At 41.6% G+C, this 21,520-nt stretch overlaps 1 protein-coding gene across 4 annotated transcripts in view; it reads right to left on the reverse strand.

The window, feature by feature from the left end:
* The window catches only part of BRIP1 (BRCA1 interacting protein C-terminal helicase 1), a 146,437-nt gene extending 126,368 nt beyond the window's left edge, over positions 1 to 20,069 (reverse strand). For all 4 annotated transcript variants that reach the window (XM_030185692.1, XM_030185693.1, XM_030185690.1 and 1 more), the window contains exons 1-4: positions 19,833 to 20,069; positions 19,046 to 19,157; positions 9,383 to 9,568; positions 7,908 to 8,041 (exon numbers count right to left, since the gene is read on the reverse strand). In XM_030185692.1, coding sequence (XP_030041552.1) covers positions 7,908 to 8,041; positions 9,383 to 9,568; positions 19,046 to 19,157; positions 19,833 to 19,925 — 525 coding nt within the window. In that variant the 5' untranslated portion in view covers positions 19,926 to 20,069. The remainder of the gene's footprint in view (positions 1 to 7,907; positions 8,042 to 9,382; positions 9,569 to 19,045; positions 19,158 to 19,832) is intronic.
* Between the last annotated feature and the right edge of the window lie 1,451 nt (positions 20,070 to 21,520).

A 21,520-nucleotide genomic window follows, 5' to 3' on the forward strand; every position in this document is an offset into this window, starting at 1 on the left:
CCCTGGTAGTTTAGTGGACCCCCTCCCCCCGCATACCTTGAAGAGGTAAGAGCAAACTCTACTTGTTCTTGCCTCCATGCTGCCATCTTCCAAAATGGCAGCACTTAACACCATGTGGTAAATCCTGGGACACACCACGCAGAGTTAGTCTGCCAAATAAGGAAATATTTCCCTTATTTGACAGTCTGGGTGGAGACTACCAAATAAGGGAGAACTCTGCTATTTGGCAGACTGACTCCACATCGTCTGTCACAGGATGCACCATACAGAGTCAGGTACCACCATACTGGGAAAAAGGTGGGAGGAGATCCACTAGCATATCTGGAATCTACTTTTGAGGGGGGTCTAGATATTTGTTTGGGTGGGGTGAAGGCAACCCTTGCATGGCAACAGGCTTTGTTTTTTAAATGTCTCAGTGTGCGAGATAATCACTGCTCATGCAGTGACAGGAAGGGGGTAGGTTTTTTTTCCCTCTTCTGCCACTGCTATAAGCTATACTGGTCCAAAGCTACGGAATTCTTTGCCTGCATGCATTAGGTCTGAATCTTCTCATCCTAAGTTTAAGATGGCTATAAAAACATATCTTTTCACTCTCATCTTCCCCTCACCTTCTTAAACTCTGCCTGACTCGTCTGTTGCTCTGGGTTTTTTTGTTTGTGTTGTTGTCTCTCTCTGGCAGCCTCCCTGTTTTATAAACTGCTTTGAAGCCAGTTCTTGGCCTATGCAGTATAGCTTTAAAATAAATATTATTGCTGTGGTGTATGCTCTTTTTTTCTGACAGTGTACACTTTTTAACAGGTGGTAATGTGCATGCCATTAAATTCTGGAACAGTCCTAGACTCCACCACCTCCACCAAAAGGCCATTCCACGCCTCCACCACCCTTTCTGTGAAATAATACTTTCTTAGGTTACTCCTAAGCCTATTCCCTCTTAAGTTTGTCATATGCCCCCTCATTCCAGAGCTCTCCATTTGAAAAAGGCTCTCTTCCTATACAAAAATGCCCTTGAGCTATTTAAACGTTTCTATCATGTCTCCTCTCTCTCTCCTCTCTTCCAGCATATATACATGTTGAGGTTCATAAGCCTGTCCCTATAATTTTTGCATTCAAGACCGTTTACTAATTTCTTAGCCGCCCTCTGGACCGACTCCATCCTGTTCATATCTTTCCTTAGGTGCGGTCTCCAGAACTGCAAGCAGTACTCCAAATGAGGCCTCACCAGAGACTTATACAACGGCACTATCACCTCCTTTTTCCTGCTTTGGCTGTCGCTTTTTGTTTGAACGCTTTAAGGTCATCAGACACAATCACCCCCAAGTCCCGCTCTTCTTTTGCACACTGAAGCACTTCACCCCCTATACTGTATCGTTCCCTCAGATTTTTGCGACCCAAGTGCATGACCCTGCATTTTTTGGGATTAAACCTTAGTTGATTAAAACTTAATTGATTGAGCCAATCAGCACCAATTATTGGCATTAAATGTCCTTAATTGGGATCGTTAAATCCTAGAATGCGTATTTTGGGAGGGGTGGGTGTTCCTATGAATTACGCGCATTCTTACAGAATACGCCCAATCTGTGCCTAAGTTAGTCACCAGTATTTACACCTGCTTTCAGCAAGCAAAATGCAGCCAACTTAAGTTAGGCGTGGATTAGGATCCTTTGTGATTATACATTGAGTGGTATTCTATAATTTACTGAATCTAGTCCTTAATGGGCAAGTTCCTGAGTAGAAGCCATAGTACGGTATCAACCTGGAGGGTAATTTTATAAAAGTCATATGTGTGTAAAAGAAAGAAGAAAACAGATCAATACAAGATATCAGTCACCAAAAAGCAGCAGGGAACAGAAGATTGTCCATCACCACAAACATTTATTCACCACATAAATAGCCCAACAAAGCATGTTTCGCCCACTTCTGGGCTGCTCAATAATAACTTAATAAACAAACACTTTAGCAAAATCATAAAATCAAACAAATAATAAATAAAACCAATGACAATAGCACATATATATATTCCAAATCAATTAGAATGCAAAATAAAATGCTTCCACATAAAAATGATATGACCAAGAGGTGGAATGAAGAGCCAACATACCTATGCAGTGTTTCTTAGAGGTATCACCTACTTAGTTCAAAACTAATAAATAACATAGACAATAAGCCATACTTTTCAAGTGCTCAGATGAATATCATCTTTAAACCATGAAACTACTAGCCATCCATACTTAATATGTGGGTCAGATAAAAATCTCTAAAGAAAATACCTACAAGCACTCAGCATATGAACATGGTGAAGCTGCACATGCTATCTCACACACATATATCTCAGCTGCCAGAAAGATGAGAGGTCACTAAATTAAAACAACCTAAAAAACTGGAATAAAAACATAAGCAACAGCTCAAAACTAAAAGATTCTCATGCAGAAAGCATTTAAACATTACATTTGCTTTAAAAAATTCCATTTTGAGTAAAAACACTCATGCTGGCTCAAAAATGCTAAAACTTATAAACCTGCACCATTTTCAAAACCGATGGTCTCATTTGGAAAGATCTTCTCATGCTGAATAAAATCACATCAAAATGCAATTTGTCCATGCTCAAATTACCCCAAAAATGTTAAAAATGCTAAAAATCACATGCTTTCCAATTCTATTCATTCCAATGAATCAGACACTCTGGGCACAGGAAAAAGTAGATAGATGGCTGTGATACCTATAAAACTCCTCAAAACCACTCAAACAGTTAACACAGATGTAGGAGCCAAGAGGAACTTCTAAAAACAGCACTTAGGAGGACAATAACAACAAGGCATAGGAAAAGGTAGATGATTGCTGGGATACCCCCAAGACTCTGCAAAACCACACAAAAACAGATGTAGATCCAGGAGGAACTTCTAAAAACAGCATTTTGTTTAGTTTATTAAGGTCTTTACAAACCGCACTTCAATATATATCAGAGCAGTGTACAATGAAAAAAAAAAATCACATGAAGATGGAAAGGAACTCCATTAAAGAACATAGTCAGGGATAGCACAGAGTAGGAAAAAAATTATTCTTCCAGCGCAAAATGACTAGACATCACACAGAGACGAGAGAGGAGAAGGCCTGAGAGAATAGGTAGAAGGATTCCAGTTAGATTATTCAATATGAAGCACTGGGTGCACTCAAGACAGGAGCAATGGATGGGAGGAAGACAGACAGAAAGTTAGAACAGAGCACTGAGGTCTGGATGAGGTATGGGGCAAGATCAAAGCCGACAAATAAGAGGAGTTCTCGGTGAACCAAGGTAAGGATCTTGAATTGTATGCAGAAAGGGACAAGAAGCCACTGGTGCTGGGCCAGAAGAGGTGAGATGTGGTCAAATCTGTGCATGTGGGAAAGCAAGCAAATAGCTGTACATAAAATTTATAAACTTCAAAAGATAGAGTGGTCAACAAAAGGCCTGTCCTTAGGTTGTCATCTGAGCGCACTTAAAGCTCAGGGAAAGATAAATAAGGTGATACCTAGACTACCTCTAAAAACCACATAATAGAATCTAAGAATGGTGTAAAAACCATAAGGAACTTCTAAAAACAAAACATTGAGCACTAGAAAAATAGATAATGGCTGGGACACCTTTAAAACTCCTCAAAATCTCTTAAGAACCCATAAAAATAGTGGTCAACTAAAAAAAACTAACTAAAAGCAGGATAGTGAAGGCACAGTCCACCTCAAACCAAAAGCTATGCATAAAATCCAAATATAAAAAACCATATTAACAGAGAAGCCATTACAGTCATAAAATCATGAAATATAAACAGATATTCATCATGATAAATAGATCAATAAATAAATGGATATTCAAAAACAACAAATAAAAGCAGAATAAATACATTAATTATAAAAACACTGATAAGTTTGTTTTCATATTAAGACCACCAGGCGTTAAGATTCCAAACTTAAAAATGAATCTCTGCTCAGTTTGTAGAGAGCTGCACAAGAACAGGGTTAGTAGGGTTTCCCTCCAAGTCTGTGGGAATGGACGCACGTCTTGCAGGGTTCTCATGGAAGAGTAGTGCCAGACCAACCTACCTATCCATTCCGTGTTTTTCTTAGCAAGCTTAGCAATCATAGTATCACTAAAAAAATTAATGTGTATGGTTGATAGCATTGAAATCCCCATAAGCAGTGAGAGGAGAAGTTATCAACATGGGCTACTGTTAAGTTGGGTTATTTTACCACAAGTCGGGTGGGGATGGGCAAGGATGGGTTAAATTCCAGTAGGGGCGGGCAGGAACGGCTGAAATTTGTGTCCCTGTGCATCTCTCTAGTTTGTTGATAAAATGTATTCAGATCTCCCCTCTCCATGATTTCCTAGGAATTGCTAGTGAACCCCCCCCTCAAATAAAAAACAAAACATGAAAACCTTGCTCTTAATTACTCTGTAAGGATACAAGGTACAAGGCCTCCCCCAGTGTTTGTTTAACAAGTGATTTATCATTGTGGCATTTCATTGTGTATATATTGTGAATAATAATGGACTCATTTGTAACAAGGAACAGTAAAATTCAGATAAAAACAGCACAATGGCATGACCCAACAAATTAGTGCGACACTGAGAAATGATTAATATTTGTGAGCCAGGTCAGGTCTGCCTTCCAGCACTATGGACACGCCTGGAAAAAAAATGACCCTGCTATTCAATTAAAAAAAAAAAAAAAGCCACCCCTTTTATGTTTTTAAATACTTGCCAAGAAATGACACAAGAGAAAATTGCCTTTTTCTCACCAAAAATGTATGTCCAAGCGTTTCCTAAATTGAGAAGCACTGAAGCAGAATCTAGCCATTAAAAAAGGCCTATTAGATATTTTTGCTTTATTTAATGTTAATCATTTTGCTCTGTAAAAATAAAAGAGAAACTTATATAAACAATAAAACAGCTCAGGCTACAGATGACTCACAGAGGAGTATACACTGCAGAGATGCAAGCAAATTCAAATGCAAGTTACTTGTTAAAACTCTGAGAACAGGAAATTGCTGCAAGTCCTCAAAAATGTTGTGTAGAAATCCAGCAGAAAGGCTGGAAGCCTTAATTGCCTCCTTCACTATGAAGCCCCAAAAGCTTCTACCAATAAGGCAGAGCTGAATGAACAAAACATGAATAAAAAAATATACTGAATTAAAACAGCAGTATAAACCTACACAAAAAGGCCCATTTTAGATACATTTTTGAGAGGGAAATCGAGAAGTCCAGGTCAGAAAGTGCTCAATTTTCCCTATGTTTTACAAAAGACACATACAAGAGGAGAATGTTCTGAGCTCTTAAAGTAGCTTTGCTGCAGCCAGAAAACTGCAGGTTCTTGCCTGCAAAGATATAGACAGCAGCCCTAATTGGACCCACTATCTGTAGTAAATCCCACCAAGCCTTTTATCAAGGGTGTCAAGTAAAGGACAGCAGCAATTCCCAGTTGCTCCTGGCCTCTCTCAGTCCACGTCCAAAATGGTGCCTCTGACCCCCCCCCCCCCCCACACACACACACACACAAAGCAGTAGTCTCGAAATTTTTTGGTCACACTTCTTTGAATCTTTTCTAATTCCACTATCTCTTTTATGAGATACGGCGAGCAGAACTGAACACAATACTCAAGGTGAGGTCACACCATGGAGAGATATAGAGGCATTATAGTATTCCCAATCTATTTACCATCCCTTTCCTAATAATTCCAAGCATCCTGTTTGCTTTTTTTGGCCGCCATCACACATTGGACAGAAGATTTCAGTGTATGTCTACAACACTTTGATCTTTTTCTTGGGTGCTGATCCCCAAGGTGGGACCTAGCATCAGAAAACTATGATTCAGATTATTCTTACCAATATGCCTCACTTTGCATTTGTCTACATTAAATTTCATCTGACATTTGGATGCCCAGTCTTCCAATTTCCTAAGGTCTTCCTGCAATTTTTCCCAGTCCACACGTATTTTAACAACCTTGACTAGTTTTGTGTGCAAATTTCATCACCTCAATTGTTGTTCCAATTTCCAAAACATTTACAAATATCTCTGCGGCACTCCACTAGTCATCCTCCTCCATTGAGAGAAATGGCCATTTAACCCTATCCTCCGCTTTCTGTCCAATAACTAATTCCTAATCCACAACAGAACATTGCCTCCTATCCCGTGACTCTTTAATTTTCTCAGGAGTCTCTCATGGGGAACTTTGTCAAAAGCGTTCTGAAAATCTAGATACATTACACTAACCGGCTCATCTTTATCCACATGTTAATTCCCGTCTTCAAAGAAATGAAGCAAATTGGTGAGACAAGATTTCCCTTAGCTGAAACCATGCTTATTTATGTGTTCCTTAATTTTAAACAGCACTTTACCGGTCTGTAATTTCCCGGATCATCCCTGGAACCCTTTTAAAAAATCGGAATCACATTGGCCACCCTCCAGTCTTCAGGTACTATGGACGACTTTCATAGGTTACAGATTATACGATTTCTTAAAATGGCTGCAACTTAATAGGAACAAATCTAATCCGAATACTGGTCAACAAGTTGCTTAAATGTGGTATGCTTTGTATAGAGATCTCTCTTAAGTAGAGGAAGAAAGGCTTCAGATGCTCTGTTTACTTTTTGCAAAATGTACTTTGCTTGTACCGGGCAGAAGTGGAGGAGTGGCCTAGTGGTTAGGGTGGTGGACTTTGGTCCTGGGGAACTGAGTTCAATTCTCACTTCAGGCACAGGCAGCTCCTTGTGACTCTGGGCAAGTCACTTAACCCTCCATTGCCCCATGTAAGCTGCACTGAGCCTGCCATGAGTGGGAAAGCGCGGGGTACAAATGTAACAAAAATAAAAATCAGCCTTTTAAAAAACCTCCTGCCTCTCTTTTTTTACATGTTCTTTTCAGTTTTTGCTGTTTTTATTTGAAATCGTGAAGGATATATCGTCATGTCTATGCATATATTCACAATATCAAGGTTTCAGTTACTTAGCTTTCATTTTCTTTAACTTCAGTGTCGGTTTGCTCAACAGAGCGTCTCTGTTTCAGTTCTTCCTCAGGAGTCAAACCGTATGTTTCTGTTTTGCTAAGTCCCTTTGTTACTCTTCAAATTATTCAGGCAAAGGTTACAAATTAGCAATTTCATGTCTGAGTTCTTTCAGTACCCTTGGATGCATGCCATCCGGTCCAGGTAATTTACTACTCTTTAATTTGTCTAAGTCTTCAAAGTTCACCAAAATTTATTTTGGTTCCTCCGCATCATCAGCCTTGAAAGGTACAGGTAGATCTCTTTCATCTTTTTCCGTAAAGGTTGAAGCAAAGAATTCATTAAATTTCTCAGCTACGGCCTTGTCCTCCCTAAGTGCCCGTTTTGCTCCTTCATGATTTAACAGTCCTACAGATTCCCTCGCAGGTTTTCTGCTTCTGATGTACCTGAAAAAGTTGTTACTGTGAGTTTTTCCCTCTGCGGCAAGTTTCTCTTCATATTCTCTTTTAGCATTCTTTATCAATACTTTTGAATATAGCTTATCATTGCTTATGTTGCTTCTTATTTTCTTCATTTGAGTCCTTTTTCCATTCTTTGAAGGACATTCTTTTTGGCTCTAATACCCTCTTTCACTTCACCTTTTAATCATGCTGGCTGGCTATTTTCTCTTCTTTCCACCTTTGTAAACACATAGAATGCATCTGGTCTAGGCTTCCAAGATGGTATTTTTAAACATCTATGCCTAGATGCTTTTAAAATGTCCTATCAAAATAAAAGCACAAGTGATGGGATTTTTTCATCTTCTGTACCGAGTATTAAAAAGTTTTCATTTTAGTTTAATTCAGTTCATTTCACTTTCTATACAACCTTTCCCTACTCATAAAAATGAAGTAGATGCAAACAGCCAGATGTTAATTTATTGACCCTTCACTCACCTGTTGATCAGATCCTAATACACGGACCCTTTTCCTTTCTGTTTGAAAATCATCATCATCATCGTCTCCACTGAGTACAGATGCCTGTTTCTTGGCAAATAATTTTGATGCTAAAGTCTGTGCATACGACATGTCTGCCGCAGGAAAAAAAAACAAAATTTAAAATGAACAGAATAAATGTTCCCCATTCAGATATTACCTAAAAAACGGACAGGCTTGAAAACAAAAGATTCAGCTTGAAATGTTATGCTATATTTTAATGTAATTTGGTTCCAACTACTTTTCAGAAGACAGCATGATGCAGACTCATTCCCCGACATGCAGTTAAAGGATAAAATTTCTCAATCCACAAGGACCTCATAATCAGAGGGAAAGAGAAAAAAGTAAAGGAATTCTGGATGCTTATGGCATCAAAGTGCAATCTCCATGGTCATCAAAGCAGCTAGGATAGGTGTTGATTAGGGCCTTTGACTGGTTGCATGATTTAGCGGTTTACCCCAACTGAAAGTGTGTCCCACATATAGGACTAAGTTCAATAAATGGTGCCTAAAAAAAACCAAATAGCACTTAGTGCTCATAGTTAGGAGTCGTGTATAGAATGGTGCTTAATGCTGGGAACAGCGAGTACTTTTCGATGAGAACATTTGTACCAACAAAACCCTGGTGTAAATCTCCCCTGGCCTAAATTAGGCGCAGATCCCCTTTATTCCATAACAATGCATATAAATTGTGGGAACATCTCCCCCCCCCCCCCCGATATGCCCATGAAACTCCCATAGCCATGCCCCCTTTTTGGAATCACACGTAAATGTTAATGCAAATTAGCACCGATAATCGATTGGGCCCAATTATCAGCGCTAATTTGCTTCTTATTCAATTATGTTTCAACAATTTTTATTGATGATGCAACAAGTTAAACAGCCAACAAGCTCAATGTACCAAGCAATGGAACCAGAACAACCACGTAGGAGCAAAGTAACATTCTCTTCATCAATATTTTATATTTCTTCTTCCCCCACCCCAACCCCCGCCCCTATGTTTCACCTTTTTATTGATAACAGCTATATATAACCAATTTGAACAACTTGGATACTGATGAGCGCAATTCAAAAGAAGACAAACAGGTTCTAACAGTCCCCTCCCCTCGCTTCTTATTCAATTAAACTGTGCACACATATTGGGTGCGCCATTTATAAAATTGAGAGAGGATACTGTTAAAATGTTTAACGCACTCCAATTAGCTTTGAGGTCCCAAGTCCTCAAAACACACCAAGACTTCCTCATTTCAATAACAGTAATAAATTTAACAGCAATTTATATTTTTCCTGGGACTAGTACTAAAATGTCTACTTCAACAGGCAAAGTTTAGAATTTTTAACAGGTGTCATCAATTGTGTTCTGGTAAAACTGCATAAATTCTTGCCAAAATTCTTCTCAAACAGCACACACTTTTTAGGAGACAGACTATAAGTTACCATTTCCTCCGAGTGAGGATTCAGCTTTCATGGAAGATGATGCTCTGTTATTATTTGACGATGATGAACTACCAGGATTTGGCTCTCCAGAGGCGTGATGACTTGGTGTCCAACAGTGGCATCCACAAAGACATGCTATGGGAGTTGCTGTTCCTTTAGCCTCCTTTTCACATTCCCCTGGGTTCTCTAGAGAATAAAAGAATACATGTAAAAAAGCAGACGTGCTACGATTTTGCTTTCATGTGTGTAAATTGTATGAGGACAGACAGATTTCTGACACGATCGGATTGGAGATGATGCTTACACAAGTGTGCACCAGTGCAGAAACAGGAAACATAAGTGCTATAAATGAATCACCCTACACCCAGCACGCAACTAATCGGTGCAGACTCAACAAGATCCATTCAGTTTATGTCAAAATAAAGGTAAATGAAGCTGGTATACATGACCTAGAAATCGGAACAACGATTAAGGTAATTAAATTTGTAGATGACACAAAACTATTCAAAGTTGTCAAAACACATGCTGATTGTGAAAAATTGCAGGAAGACCTTAGGAAACTGGAAGACTGAGCATCCAAATGACAGATGAAATTTAATGTAAACAAATGGAAAGTGATGCACATTGGGAAGAATAATCCGAATCATAGTTACCTGATGCTAAGATCCACCTTAGGGGTCATGACTCAAGAAAAAGATCTAGGTGTCATTGTAGACAGCTGGAATCTTCTGCCCAGTGTGCAGCGGTGGATGAAAAAAGCAAACAGGATGCTAGGAATTATTAGGAAAGGGATGCAAAATAAGAACAAGATTATTATAATGCCTCTGTATTGCTCTATGTTGTGACCTCACCTTGACTATTGCATTCAATTCTAGTCACTGTATCTCAAAAAAGATATAGCGACCAGAAAGATAAAGGGGATGGAACTCCTCCCGTATCAGGAAAAGCTAAAGAGGTTAGGGCTCTATTGCTTGGAAAAGAGACAACTGAGAGGAGATTTTCACTCTTTTTCAAAAAGTACAAAGATCAGGAGTCACTCAATGAAGTTACATGGAAATACTTTTAAAACAAATGAGGAAATAATTTTTCACGCAAAGAATAAGCTCTGGAACTTGCTCCCGGAGGATGTGGTAACAGCGGTTAGCCAGTGGCGTAGGAGGGGGGGGGCGGGTCCGCCCCGGGTGCACGCCGCTGGGGGGGTGTCAGCTCCGCGCTGGTGCACTGCCCTCTCTGCCCCGGAACAGGTTACTTCCTGTTCCGGGACAGAGAGAGCAGTGAACCAGCGCGGAGCTGACACACCCCAGCAACGTGCAGTCGGGGCGGATCGGCCCTCCCGCCCGTCCCTCGCCGCAGGTATGCGCTCCGGGGGGGGGGGGGGGGTGCGCTCCAGCGGGAGGAGGGTGTGCCGTGCTGCACCCGGGGGGGGGGGGGGTGCGCAGCGGCGACCCGCCCCGGGTGTCAGCTCCCCTCGCTACGGCTCTGCGGTTAGCATATCTGGGTTTTAAAAGGTTTGGACAAGTTCCTGGAGGGAAGGTCCATAGTATGTTATCGAGATGGACATGAGCCAAGCCATTGCTTGCATTGGGATTGGTAGCATGGCATGTTGCTACTAATTGGGTTTCTGCCAGGTACTTGTGACCTGGATTGGCCTCTGTTGGAAGCAGGATACTGGGATTGATGGACCATTGGTCTGACCCAGCATGGCTATTCTTATGTTCTTACTTTTGAATCATCCCCTTCCTCAGGAGGGAGCTCCTTCAATGATGGCTCCTCTGAATAGACCGAGACCTCACCAAATAAGTAGGGAGAAGCAGAGTTTGCCTCATCTACCTAGTCTTGAAGTCTAAATGAGATCCCTTAGGAGCCGTAGGGGCAGTGGATCAAGAAACTGAAGCACCTTGCAACAACTCTGACTGCTCCTGCTTCAGTAAACAGGTCTGGTGTTCAATGGAGCTGAATACTCTGCTGGGCCCCGAGGCTGTAAAATGGCAGATGTGCTCCATGCATGATCAGCCAGAGGCTGCTCTTCACTGCCAGGACCCAACAAAATGGCACCCGTTCCTGCGCTCTCCTGCATCAAACTGCGCACCAGCCCTACCAGAGAGCCTGAAGATCCTGGCATAGTTGGATGCTACTCCAAATCTGAAGATGTGCTGCCACCTGCTGATTGATGGAACAACCATCCCACAGGTTGTGGTATAGTGGGACGCTATATAATGGAATATTTATTTCCAAAAATTTAACACACCACTCAAACCATTGTCAAGTTTGGGCTAGTCCCAACTACTGTCCAAGTTTTCTCTGCGTCCTGCGGGATTCCTAGCTTCCATGCACTGCAACACCCAGATGCCGGCTGACGGGTTTCGTGGTGGGAACATGCTTAGCTGCCTCCATGCCTCCCAACTGTCACCAGCACAGCATGTCTCAAGTAGTGTGTCAGGATCCTCACATGCAGCAAGTACAACCTGCAGCCCACCAAGCGGTTTGGAGTCAGACTTATCATTGCTAGCTGCTCCCCCAAAGCTCACAGTCTCCATAAGTCTTACCACAGATGAGAAAGGGTCAAGACTGATACTCTGTCCTACACACTCCAGAAAACCTCTTTTTGTTTTTTAAGGTTGTTGTGCTGGAAAAGGAGAGCTCCACAGGAAACAGGTGAGAGGTGAAGGGAAGGAAGAAGTAAGTTCATGGGACACCAGAGACAAGGATCTGAAGACATCCAGATATGACTCTGCAGATGCAAGCCACCCACAAAGCTCAACTGTCCAACTGGAACAGGAGCAAATCACTCAGATCCAGAGGCTGAAAAGTGTGTCCATTCACCTGCTGGAGGCAGAACATACTCAATGGATCCCAAGAGAGATGTATTTTTTTAGATACATTAAAAACAGGAAACCGGCCAAAGAGTCGGTTGGGCCGCTGGACGAAAATGGTGTTAAAGGGGCGATCAAGGAGGACAAAGCCGTAGCGGAGAAATTAAATGAATTCTTTGCTTCGGTCTTCACCGAGGAGGATTTGGGGGGGGACACCGGTGCCGGAAAGAATATTTGAAGCGGGGGAGTCGGAGAAACTAAACAAATTCTCTGTAACCTTGGAGGATGTAATGGGTCAGTTCAGCAAGCTGAAGAGTAGTAAATCACCGGGACCTGATGGTATTCATCCCAGAGTATTAATAGAACTAAAAAATGAACTTGCGGAGCTACTGTTAGAAATATGCAATCTGTCCCTAAAATCGAGTGTAGTACCGGAAGACTGGAGGGTAGCCAATGTTACTCCGATTTTTAAGAAGGGTTCCAGAGGAGATCCGGGAAATTATAGACCGGTGAGTCTGACGTCGGTGCCGGGCAAGATGGTGGAGGCTATTATTAAGAATAAAATTGCAGAGCATATACAAAAACATGGACTGATGAGACAAAGTCAGCACGGATTTAGTGAAGGGAAGTCTTGCCTCACCAATCTAATGCATTTTTTTGAGGGGGTAAGCAAACATGTGGACAATGGGGAGCCGGTTGATATTGTATATCTGGATTTTCAGAAGGCGTTTGACAAAGTGCCGCACGAAAGACTCCTGAAGAAATTGCAGAGTCATGGAATCGGAGGTAGGGTATTATTATGGATTAAGAACTGGTTGAAAGATAGGAAGCAGAGAGTAGGATTGCGTGGCCAGTATTCTCAGTGGAGGAGGGTAGTTAGTGGGGTCCCGCAGGGGTCTGTGCTGGGTCCGTTGCTTTTTAATGTATTTATAAATGACCTAGAGATGGGAATAACTAGTGAGGTAATTAAATTCGCCGATGACACAAAATTATTCAGGGTCGTCAAGTCGCAGGAGGAATGTGAACGATTACAGGAGGACCTTGCGAGACTGGGAGAATGGGCGTGCAAGTGGCAGATGAAGTTCAATGTTGACAAGTGCAAAGTGATGCATGTGGGTAAGAGGAACCCGAATTATAGCTACGTCTTGCAAGGTTCCGCGTTAGGAGTTACGGATCAAGAAAGGGATCTGGGTGTCGTCGTCGATGATACGCTGAAACCTTCTGCTCAGTGTGCTGCTGCGGCTAGGAAAGCAAATAGAATGTTGGGTGTTATTAGGAAGGGTATGGAGTCCAGGTGTGCGGATGTTATAATGCCGTTGTATCGCTCCATGGTGCGACCGCACCTGGAGTATTGTGTTCAGTACTGGTCTCCGTATCTCAAAAAAGATATAGTAGAATTGGAAAAGGTACAGCGAAGGGCGACGAAAATGATAGTGGGGATGGGACGACTTTCCTATGAAGAGAGGCTGAGAAGGCTAGGGCTTTTCAGCTTGGAGAAGAGACGGCTGAGGGGAGATATGATAGAAGTGTATAAAATAATGAGTGGAATGGATCGGGTGGATGTGAAGCGACTGTTCACGCTATCCAAAAATAATAGGACTAGAGGGCATGAGTTGAAGCTACAGTGTGGTAAATTTAAAACGAACCGGAGAAAATTTTTCTTCACCCAACGTGTAATTAGACTCTGGAATTCGTTGCCGGAGAACGTGGTACGGGCGGTTAGCTTGACGGAGTTTAAAAAGGGGTTAGATAGATTCCTAAAGGACAAGTCCATAGACCGCTATTAAATGGACTTGGAAAAATTCCGCATTTTTAGGTATAACGTGTCTGGAATGTTTTTACGTTTGGGGAGCGTGCCAGGTGCCCTTGACCTGGATTGGCCACTGTCGGTGACAGGATGCTGGGCTAGATGGACCTTTGGTCTTTCCCAGTATGGCACTACTTATGTACTTATGTACTTATCTCAGCTCAGTTTTCAGTTTACACATGCTGGTTGATGGACATAACTATCCCACAGGTTCTGGAATAGTGGGAAGTTATGTAATGGAATATTTATTTAGAAAAATGTAACATACCACTCAAACCATTATCATAGAAACATGACGGCAGATAAAGGCCATATGACCCATCCAGTCTGCCCATCCTCTGTAACCCCTAATTCTTCCTGTTCCTAAGCGATCCCACATGCTTATCCCATGCCTTTTTAAATTCTGGAACAGTCCTCGACTCCACCACCCTTTCTGTGAAATAATCCTTAGGTTACTCCTAAGCATATTCCCTCTTAACTTTGTCATATGCCCTCTCATTCCAGAGCTCTCCATTTGAAAAAGGGTCTCTTCCTGTACATTAATGCCCTTGAGATATTTAAATGTTTCTATCATGTCTCCTCTCTTCCAGCATATACATGTTGAGGTTCATAAGCCTGTCCCTATAATTTTTGCATTCAAGACCGCTTACTAATTTCGTAGCCACCCTCTGGACCGACTCCATCCTGTTCATATCTTTCCGTAGGTGCGGTCTCCAGAACTGCATGCAGTACTCCAAATGAGGCCTCACCAGAGACTTATACAACGGCACTATCACCTCCTTTTTCCTGCTGGTCATGCTTCTCTTTATGCACCCAAGCATCCTTCTGGCTTTGGCCATCGCTTTTTCTACCTGTTTGAAAGCTTTAAGGTCATCAGACATAATCACCCCCAAGTCCCGCTCTTCCTTCGCACACTGAAGCACTATACCCCCTATACTGTACCGTTCCCTCAGATTTTTGCGACCCAAGTGCATGACCCTGCATTTTTTGGGATTAAACCTTAGTTGCCAAATATAGGTCCAATCCTCTAGCTTCGCTAGGTCCTTCCTCATGTAATTCACACCCTGCAGGGTGTCCACCCTGTTGCAGAGTTTAGTATCATCCGCAAAGAGACAAACCTTACCAGACAGCCCTTCCGCAATATCTCTCACACAGACGTTAAAAAGAGCCGGCCCCAGGACCGATCCCTGCGGTATTCCACTGATGACCTCCTTTTCCTCAGAGCAAGCTCCATTTACCATCACCCTCTGTCTCCTACCATTGAACCAATTTTTTACCCAATCAGTTACTCTAGGTCCCGCACCGAGGGCACTCAATTTATTTATCAGTCACCTGAGCAGAACCGTGTCAAAGGCTTTGCTGAAATTCAAGTATACCATATCAAGCGCCCCTCCCACATCCAACTGTTTGGTCACCCAGTCGAAGAAGACAGTCAGATTCGTCTGACACGACCTGCCACTAGTGAAGCCATGCTGCCTCGGGTCTCGCATTTCATGTAGTTCAAGAAATGTCATAATCTTCCTTTTTAGAAGCGTTTCCATTAGCTTACTCACCACCGAGGTCAGACTGACAGGTCTGTAATTCCCAACCTCTTCCTTACTTCCACTTTTGTGCAAAGGAACCACATCGGCCCTTCTCCAGTCCACCGGAACCACTCCAGTTTCTAAGGAAGCATTGAAGAAGTCCGTCAGCGGAGCCAACAGAACTTCTCCGAGTTCCTTAAGCAACCTCGGGTGTATCCCATCAGGCCCCATCGCTCTGTCTACTTTTAGTTTGGCAAGCTCCTCACGAACACAGTCCTCCGTAAACGGGTCTTGGTCTACCATACATCCATCCCCTTTAGCCTTTGTTTTCTGCAGCCTTACCCCTGGTCTTTCATTTGTGAACACCGAGCTAAAATAATCATTAAGCAGTTCAGCTTTTTCCTTATCATCTTCCACATATTTCTCTCCCTCAGCTTTGAGCCTCACAATGCTATTATGGCACTTCCTCTTGTCACTTACATATCTGAAAAAGGTCTTGTCCCCCAATTTTACCGTATTAGCTATCTTTTCCTCCATTTGCCGCTTCGCTTTCCTGATAGCTTTTCCAACTTCTCTTCACTTATTTAGGTATTCTCTCCTGTCTTCATCTTTCTGAGTCGTCTTATAACGTGCAAAGGCTAGCCTTCTTTCCCTTATCTTTTCAGCTACTACAGTCGAGTACCAGAGAGGCCTTATTTTCCTCTTACTTTTATTTAATTTTCTAACATAAAGGTTAGTTGCCTTTAATATAGCTCCTTTCGGTTTTGTCCATTGCTGTTCTACATCCTTCAGCTGTTCCCATCCCGCTGTTCCTTGAGAAATTCCCCCATCTCGGCAAAGTTAGTTCCTTTGAAATCCAGGACCTTCAATCTTGAGTGAGCCCTCTCTTCTGTTTTAATATTGAACCATACCATATGATGATCACTAGATGCTAAATGGTTTGCCACCTTGACGTTAGAAACGTACTCTCCATTCGTAAGCACCAGGTCCAGAACAGCTGCATCTTGCATTGGTTCCGATACCCACTGTCGGAACAATTCTTCCTGTAGGGAATCTAAGATCTCTTTGCTTCTAGACTACCCCACAGCCGGAACACCCCAATCAACATCCGGCATATTGAAGTCACCTAGCAGTAATACTTCCCCTTTCCTAGCTATCTTGAGGATGACTTCAATTAAGTCTGTCCATTTCCTCCGACAGTGAGGGAGGTCTGTATATCAATCCGATATAGATACGTTTTCCTTTCCCTCTTTCCAGTTTAACCCACAGCGCTTCTTCCATACCCCACATGTCCTGCAGTTCTGTCACTTGGATATCATTTTTTTCCTACTCTGTCCTTCCTGAATAGATTATAGCCAGGTATAGCAACATCCCAGTCATGGTTCTCCGTGAACCACGTCTCCGTGACCACCACTAAATCCAAGTCCACTTCCATCATTGTAGCCTCAAGTTCTAGAAGTTTGTTTCCCATACTAAGGGTATTGGTACACAAGGCTCTCCAGATTTTACTCTTATTTCCTTCTATAGAGGCATTAGATGTCTCACCTTCCTTGGGGTTAATTATGGCTTCGTCGCCTTTTATACCCATCCCCATCAATTTTAGTTAAAGCTCTCTTTAGTACTTTAGCCAGCTTGTTGCTGAAGACACTCCTTCCCTTCCTTGACAGATGGACACCATCACCACTCAGTGCCTCTTGGAAAATCATCCCATTGTCTACGAAACCAAAGCCCCAACTAGCTAAATGAGAACACTACATCTGCAGAAGATCATGTGCACTATTTTTCCTTAATATAGTGCAGATTTTTGCAGATATGGACAATTTTTGTCAACTAACATCTTTGCATATACAGTTTCTTAACTACAAAGAAAGGATTCCTTGGTGCAAAGAACTGAAAACTGGCTGTAATGCATATGTAATTTTGACAGATACAATGGTTTTCTCGGGGGCAATTTCTCCAAATGGGTTAATAATTATTACTGTGTTTATCATTTATTTGTATAGAAATCAAACAAAATAAAACATGGAAAAGAAAATAAGATGATACCTTTTTTATTGGACATAACTTAATACATTTCTTGATTAGCTTTCGAAGGTTGCCCTTCTTCGGCAGATCGGAAATAAGCAAATGTGCTAGCTGACAGTGTATATAAGTGAAAACATTCAAGCATTACTATGACTGTGGGAGGATGGGGGTGGGTAGGAGGTATGCATGGGGACATCAAAGCATATCATTGATATTCTAACAGGATGGGTGTGGATAGGTGAGGGGTGGGGTGGGGTGATCAACAGAGAAATACAGCTTTATGGTTTATAATGGGCTAGGAACCCCAGATCCTTGTTAAGTCCTTTCTGTTGGGTGTTAAAATATTCAATCATTCTGACTTCAAAGGTCTTACGTTCTTGTATGGTTTTAAAGTTACCTTTCAGGATTCTCACTGTGAAGTCACTGGTAAAGTGTCCTGGTCCTGTAAAATGCTGACCAACAAGGGTGGGAGCCCTACTGGCACCAGTATTGTTCATGTGATGTCTATGTAAATTGAATCTTGTCTTAAGCTTCTGGCCTGTTTCTCCAATATAGCATCCTTCGTTACATTTTTTACACTGAATGATATATACCACATTGGAAGATGAGCAAGTGAAAGATTCCTTTATGTTGAATATCTTTCCTTTGTGGATGACTGTGGGGTCCTGTGAAATATTTTGGCATAGTTTGCAACTGGATAAATTACAGGGAAATGTGCCCTTCTGTTCCTTTTCAGTCTGATGGAAGTTTACTTCTGATTAGCTTATATTTTAAGTTGGGTGGCTGTCGGAAGGCCAGTTCTGGTGGGGATGGGAATATCTCTTTCAGTAATTCATCCTCCTGGAGTATAGGTTGTAGATCTACAACCTATACTCCAGGAGAATGAATTACTGAAAGAGATATTCCCATCCCCACCAGATATTCCCATTAGATTGTAAGCTCTTTGAGCAGGGACTGTCTTTCTTCTATGTTTGTGCAGCGCTGCGTACGCCTTGTAGCGCTATAGAAATGCTAAATAGTAGTAGTAGTAGTAGATAAGTCTTTCAATTGAAAGAAAGATTTGGAATAAGGGCGCAGATTCTGGAGTAAATTCTGAGTTTCTTATTCTAACATATGCAGAAAGAGTACAGAAAAGAAATTTACATGTGAAAACAAGCTATTAAATTGCTGTTGGACAAATAATTGAACACTTGTCCAAAGGTAAGGTGTATTATCCACAGCAAAACCATAAGAGGAGAGAAAGACCAAAGAAGGAGGTATAAGAATTTTGTTCTAATGGGAAGATTTTCAGTTGTATCAGCGGATATATACTCGGCAATATTATCTTCTAAACCTGTGAGAATTAGTCAAAACTAAGCACCTATGGTCAATGTCCACAGATAAGGAGTCCCATTTTTTCCATCAACTGGAATCAAATTAATAAACCAAGCAGGTATAACCTCAAAGTGACTTTTGCCATCAGACTTAATGATATGAGAAGCTATCTGCTACTTACCCCTTAAAGATCGCTGCCAAGCCAGTGCAGAGCACAAGAGTGCTAAAGTTTTTCCACTGCCTGTGGGGCTCTCCAGGAGACAATGCTGGCCATTATTCAATCCCTTTACAATCTACAAAGTAAAATATCAGTGTTACAGACTGATAGAGCATGCATATATTTTTCTAACTTATTTTGGAGGAGCTAATGTTTCAACTAAAACAGAGACAAAAAAACCAAAGCAATTTATATTATGGAGTGCTCACTGGACTAATATGCTAAACACTTAACATAAATGTATAAATATCAGACTACAGAGGCATGTTTACATCATTCAATAACACTGTTTCTGATAACAGTATGTGGCATGTTGAATCCTACAACTACAGTTCCTACCTTTACAACATTTATTTCGACTTCTAAGTGTTTCAGCTTTTTTCAGTATTATTGCGGGCTCTCTGTTCAATAATGTTTAAAATATATTATTAAACACTACGGTAGGCAGAAGTGTTCAAAATCGTGGAGACGTTTAGAACAATGACCCCTGTAAAGTGGACACAGGGACAGCGATAGCGACCCCGACCTCGCACTGCCGGCGCTACAGCAATATGCTAAGGAGAGGTGATGATGAGCAATATAATCGTTATGTTAGCAGCAGTCTCAGAACATAGATAGTCTTCCAAAGTTCCATAGAAAATTATGGAACTTTGGAAGGCTAAGTGCTTTGAAAATATGCCTCCTTATGTGCTGTGAAAATGAGCTAAATGTCCTGTACAACCAAACTTGCTCCTTTATAAGTAATACTTACGGCATTCATCATAGAAAGCTGGGACGGATAAGCTTTACAAGGGAACATAATCTTCACCCCACCAACGGTGTATTCTGACAATGTGGAAACCATTTTCGTCTTTTTTAGTATGTAATACTCATATGTATTCAAAAGGTACGTGATTCATATCTGTTGTACTGTGCATTAATTTGACAACAGAAATATAAATTTTATTTGATTTTCCCGCGACTGCCAGAGAATTGGGAATATTACCGCTCTTGCGCACATGCGCATCGACACAAGACGTCACCTCCTGCAAGCCCAACCACCACGCTTCTAGTTCCGAAGTCATAGTACTGCGCATGCGTTTTGCAGATGTTTTCTGAAAACGAGGCGCGTCCGCTCGTGTGATATGTATTGTGAAAGCACGGTAGGAGTGGCGCAAACATAACGACGAAACTTCAATGTACGCTCAAGGTTCCCCCAGCCCACCCCTATAGCTAGCATCTTTCTGCTTTACTCTCCCCCTCCCACAACAAGGTATCGTGCACCTCCCCTTGCCTAGTAGCCACCCCTACTCCAATATGTCCAGCATGCTCCTTCCCTTTCTCCACCCCCTGCTGTACTGTACTCTGTGGACTCGCTGTGGTGCTCAACAAGGACGGAGGTTGGATGCAAACAGGAGTAGGATGACATCAAAAAGTTGAAGCCAATTAGGTCAGTCCATCCGTCTTTCCATTTCCAGAGTGACTTATAACAAAGCAAAGTTACCTGACCGAGCTGCTGCATCCACGTTGTTGTTCTTTCTTATGGTAGCAATTTTTTTTTAATCTTACATTTTCAAACATGCTAGAGGTACACAGAGGAAATATAACGGAATAACTTTTTGTTATAAATCATAATCAGTTTGTCATGTGGAGGGGTTGATTATAGCACGTGATATATTCGTGCAAAGATTTTTTTTTTTCTCCTTGTAAAGGGCCACTACAACAGACATCATCTTGTGAGTCAGGTGCTTAACATTTAGAATTTCTTTTTATTTATGACACTTATGTCTCACATCAAACATGAATGAGGTTGAAACCTGGGAGGCGGAGCATTAAAAAAAAAAAATTCCCTGTGCCTAGATCAGAAGAAAAATGTCCAGTCAGTCTAAACGTTCCAACATTGTCCAGATCAGCACCAAGTTCATTCAAAGTTAATTATGTTCAATAGAAAATAAAGCTGTTGGCAGAGACTGCTTGTTTTGTGAATATTCTATCTCTGTTTCATTATTGCTCCCCAGTATTACATATTAAGGAAATTTTCTTTAAACTTTGTTTTAATTCATTTATCCAGTCCTTACCTGCACATGGTTTTGCTTCTTAAACCCAAAGGTGAATCATAAGAGTGGTTGAATAATTAGGTATAAACTGTTGTTTCTAACTTTACTTATTTTGGACTGCTTTGGGTATACTAAACCAAACGGTAGCAAGCTCCACCTACTGACCAGCCCATATAATGGACTAGATAGGCGTACCTGGTCTCCTGTTTTCATCCAACCTCCTTGGTGCTCAAGGTTAGAGAACAGGAGGCGGCAGAAGCCTACTATGGAAGCTAAAGCCAGTAAGGCAGTGCTTGCCACCATTTTAGTACACCCAAAACAATAGCAGATTTATTTATTTTATTCATCACATTTTCCCACCTACTTGCAGGCTCAATGTGGCTTACATCAAACCGTAGAGGCA

This window comes from Microcaecilia unicolor, chromosome 13, assembly GCF_901765095.1.
Source record: "Microcaecilia unicolor chromosome 13, aMicUni1.1, whole genome shotgun sequence".
Lineage (NCBI taxonomy): Eukaryota > Metazoa > Chordata > Amphibia > Gymnophiona > Siphonopidae > Microcaecilia > Microcaecilia unicolor.